This window comes from Nyctereutes procyonoides, unplaced genomic scaffold (assembly GCF_905146905.1).
Source record: "Nyctereutes procyonoides isolate TBG_1078 unplaced genomic scaffold, NYPRO_anot_genome, whole genome shotgun sequence".
In the NCBI taxonomy this organism is placed as follows: domain Eukaryota; kingdom Metazoa; phylum Chordata; class Mammalia; order Carnivora; family Canidae; genus Nyctereutes; species Nyctereutes procyonoides.
The window spans coordinates 3,087,675-3,090,823 of NW_026575033.1; the positions used below are offsets into that span (position 1 = coordinate 3,087,675).

Sequence of the window (3,149 nt, forward strand, 5' to 3'; positions counted from 1 at the left end):
CAAGGTGGGGGATAGTGTCATTCAAGTCTTTTTTTTTTTATTCTTTATGTTCTGATTTTTGGTATAGGCATTTTACCAATTATAAAGAAAGGGATTTAAAATATTGTGACTATGCCTCTAGGTTTCTCCAATTCTCCCTTTAGTTGTTTTTGCTTCATGTACTTTGAAGCTTTGCAGTTAGGGACATAGAAATCTGAAGTATTGATCTATCATTTTGAAAGTGTATTTTATCTGATGACTGTTTGCATGACATGTTTTTGTCATTTATTTTCAAGTTAATTTTCTTGGTGCTTAAAATATATTTTTGGGTGAAGAGACGAAGGCTGAGCGGTCGCGGCCGCGTCGTGGCCCTGGAGCAGCACTTGGCTTCTCTACGTAGAACCCGGGAGTGGGAGATTCAGAATCGAATCCCTTCTCCCTCCCCCCATCCTGTGAGATTTTTTGGATCTTCAGCTACATTTTCGGCTTTGTGAGGAACCTTACCATCAAAGACAACGGCCAGCAATGTTTCCAACAAGACAGATCCTCGCTCCATGAACTCCCGTGTATTCATTGGGAATCTCAATACTCTTGTGGTCAAGAAATCTGATGTGGAGGCAATCTTCTCAAAATACGGCAAAACTGTGGGTTGCTCTGTTCATAAAGGCTTTGCCTTCGTTCAGTATGTGAATGAGAGAAATGCCCGGGCTGCTGTGGCAGGAGAGGACGGCAGAATGGTTGCTGGCCAGGTTTTAGATATTGATCTGGCTGCAGAGCCAAAAGTGAACCCAGGAAAAGCAGGTGTGAAACGATCTGCAGCGGAGATGTACGGGTCAGTTCCAGAACACCCTTCTCCGTGCCCTCTACTCAGCTCCTCTTTTGATTTGGACTATGACTTCCAACGAGATTATTATGACAGGATGTACGGTTACCCAGCACGTGTACCCCCTCCTCCTCCAATTGCTCGCGCTGTGGTTCCCTCAAAACGTCACACCTCACCAAGGGGCAAAAGTGGCGTCAATTCTAAGAGTGGACAGCGAGGATCTTCTTCCAAGTCTGGAAAGTTGAAAGGAGATGACCTTCAAACCATTAAGAAGGAGTTGGCCCAGATAAAACAAAAAGTGGATTCTCTACTGGAAAGCCTGGAAAAATTTGAGAAAGAACAGAGCAAACAAGGAGAGATGAAGAATGATAAGTCAGAAGAGGAGCAGAGCAGCAGCTCCCTGAAGAAAGATGAGGCTAATGTGAAGATGCAGTCTGAGGGGGGTGCAGATGACTCTGCTGAGGAGGGGGACCTACTGGATGATGATGATAATGAAGATCGGGGGGATGACCAGCTGGAGTTGATCAAGGATGATGAAAAAGAGGCTGAGGAAGGAGAGGATGACAGAGACAGCGCCAATGGCGAGGATGACTTTTAAGCACATAGTGGGGTTTAGAAATCTTGTCCCATTATTTCTTTACCTAGGCGCTTGTCTAAGATCAAAATTTTCACCAGATCCTCTCCCCTAGTATCTTCTTCAGCACATGCTCACTGTTCTCCCCATCCTTATCCTTCGCATGTTCATTAATTCATATTGCCCTGCGCCTAGTCCCATTTTCACTTCCTTTGACGCTCCTAGTAGTTATGTTAAGTCTTACCCTGTAATTTTTGCTTTTAATTTTGATACCTCTTTATGACTTAACAATAAAAAGGATGTGTGGTTTTTACCAACTGTCTCCAAAATAATCAATCTCTTGTTATGCAGGGAGTACAGTTCTTTCCATTCATACATGAGCTCGGTAGTTGCTTGCCTAACTGCAAAGGCAATCCATTAGTTGAGTAGCACCTGAGAGCAGCTTTGAGTTAGAGGTATGTGTGTTATACATAAGAATGCTATGTGGGGCTGTTCAACACAAATGTAACAATGTATTTTTGTGAACGAGAGTTGGCATGTCAAATGCATCCTCTAGAAAAATAATTAGTGTAATAGTCTTAAGATTTGTTTTCTAAAGTTGATACTGTGGGTTATTTTTGTGAACAGCCTGATGTTTGGGACCCTTTTTTCTCAAATAAACAAGTCCTTATTAAACCAGGAATTTGGAGAAAAAAAAAACCCTGGTTTTTTATTTTTGTATTTAAAAATATATATATATATATGTATTTTTGGGTGGCTTGGCGGTTGGGCGTCTGCCTTCGGCTCAGGGCATGATCCCGGGATCTGGGATCGAGTCCCACATCGGGCTCCCTGCATGGGGTCTGCTTCTCCCTCTGCCTCTCTTTCTCTGTGTGTCTCATGAATAGATACATAAATCTTTAAAAAATATATATTTCTTAGAGGCAGCATGTAATCATATAATAGGGTCTTGCTTCTTTTTTAGAGAGAGAAGAAAAGAGAGCATGTGCACAAGTGTGGAGGGAAGAGGAGAGGGATAGAGAGAATCTTAAGCAGGCTCCACGCCCAGCACAGACCCCCATGAAAGGCATGAGATCATGACCTGAGGTGAAATCAAGAGTCAGACACCTAACTGACCGAGCCGCCTAGATACTCCTAGGGTCTTTCTTTTTTAATAAAAAATCCAATTTGACAATTACTATCTCTGAATTGTAGTATTTAAGTATATTATTTACATTTCAGTTATGATTACAGTGTGCTATTTTGCTATTTGTTTTCTGTTACTCTTACTTAGGTTTTGTGTCTCAGTTCCTTTCTTGACTTCTTTTGGGTCAACATTTCTTATCCCATTTTGGCTCCTCTGTTCACTTTTAGGCTACGCTGCTCTGCAGGATTTTCTAGTGCTTTCTTCAGGAATTATGAAATACATCTTTATTAGTCTACTTAGAGCTAAGATTATATTACTTTCATTACAACTGTATAGTTCCATTTACCAACCCATTTTTTGTGCTTTTAATGTCACAAATCTCACAATATAGCATTATAATTTTTGTTTTAAAGAAGCATAGCTTTTGGAGAAATTAAGATAATAAAATACAATTTTACATACTTAGTTACACATTTGCCATTACTGGTGATCATTTTTAGCCTATAGATCTGAAGCCCAAAATTTGTAATATCGCTTATAAGCTCCAGATTGAAACATCCCATTAGGTGACACCTTTATCTAGTTGTGATCTCAAAGTTAAGATGTTCAAAACTAAACTCTGTTCTACCTCAAAGTGTCTATTTTCT

At 40.5% G+C, this 3,149-nt stretch overlaps 1 protein-coding gene across 1 annotated transcript; it reads left to right on the forward strand.

Annotated features, from left to right (window-relative positions):
- The first annotated feature begins 303 nt into the window (after positions 1 to 303).
- LOC129504573 (heterogeneous nuclear ribonucleoprotein C-like) lies at positions 304 to 1,689 on the forward strand. Its single transcript, XM_055317338.1, has one exon. The coding sequence runs from the start codon at positions 534 to 536 to the stop codon at positions 1,398 to 1,400; it is 867 nt and encodes a 288-aa protein (XP_055173313.1). The 5' UTR covers positions 304 to 533; the 3' UTR covers positions 1,401 to 1,689.
- The last annotated feature ends 1,460 nt before the right edge of the window (positions 1,690 to 3,149 follow it).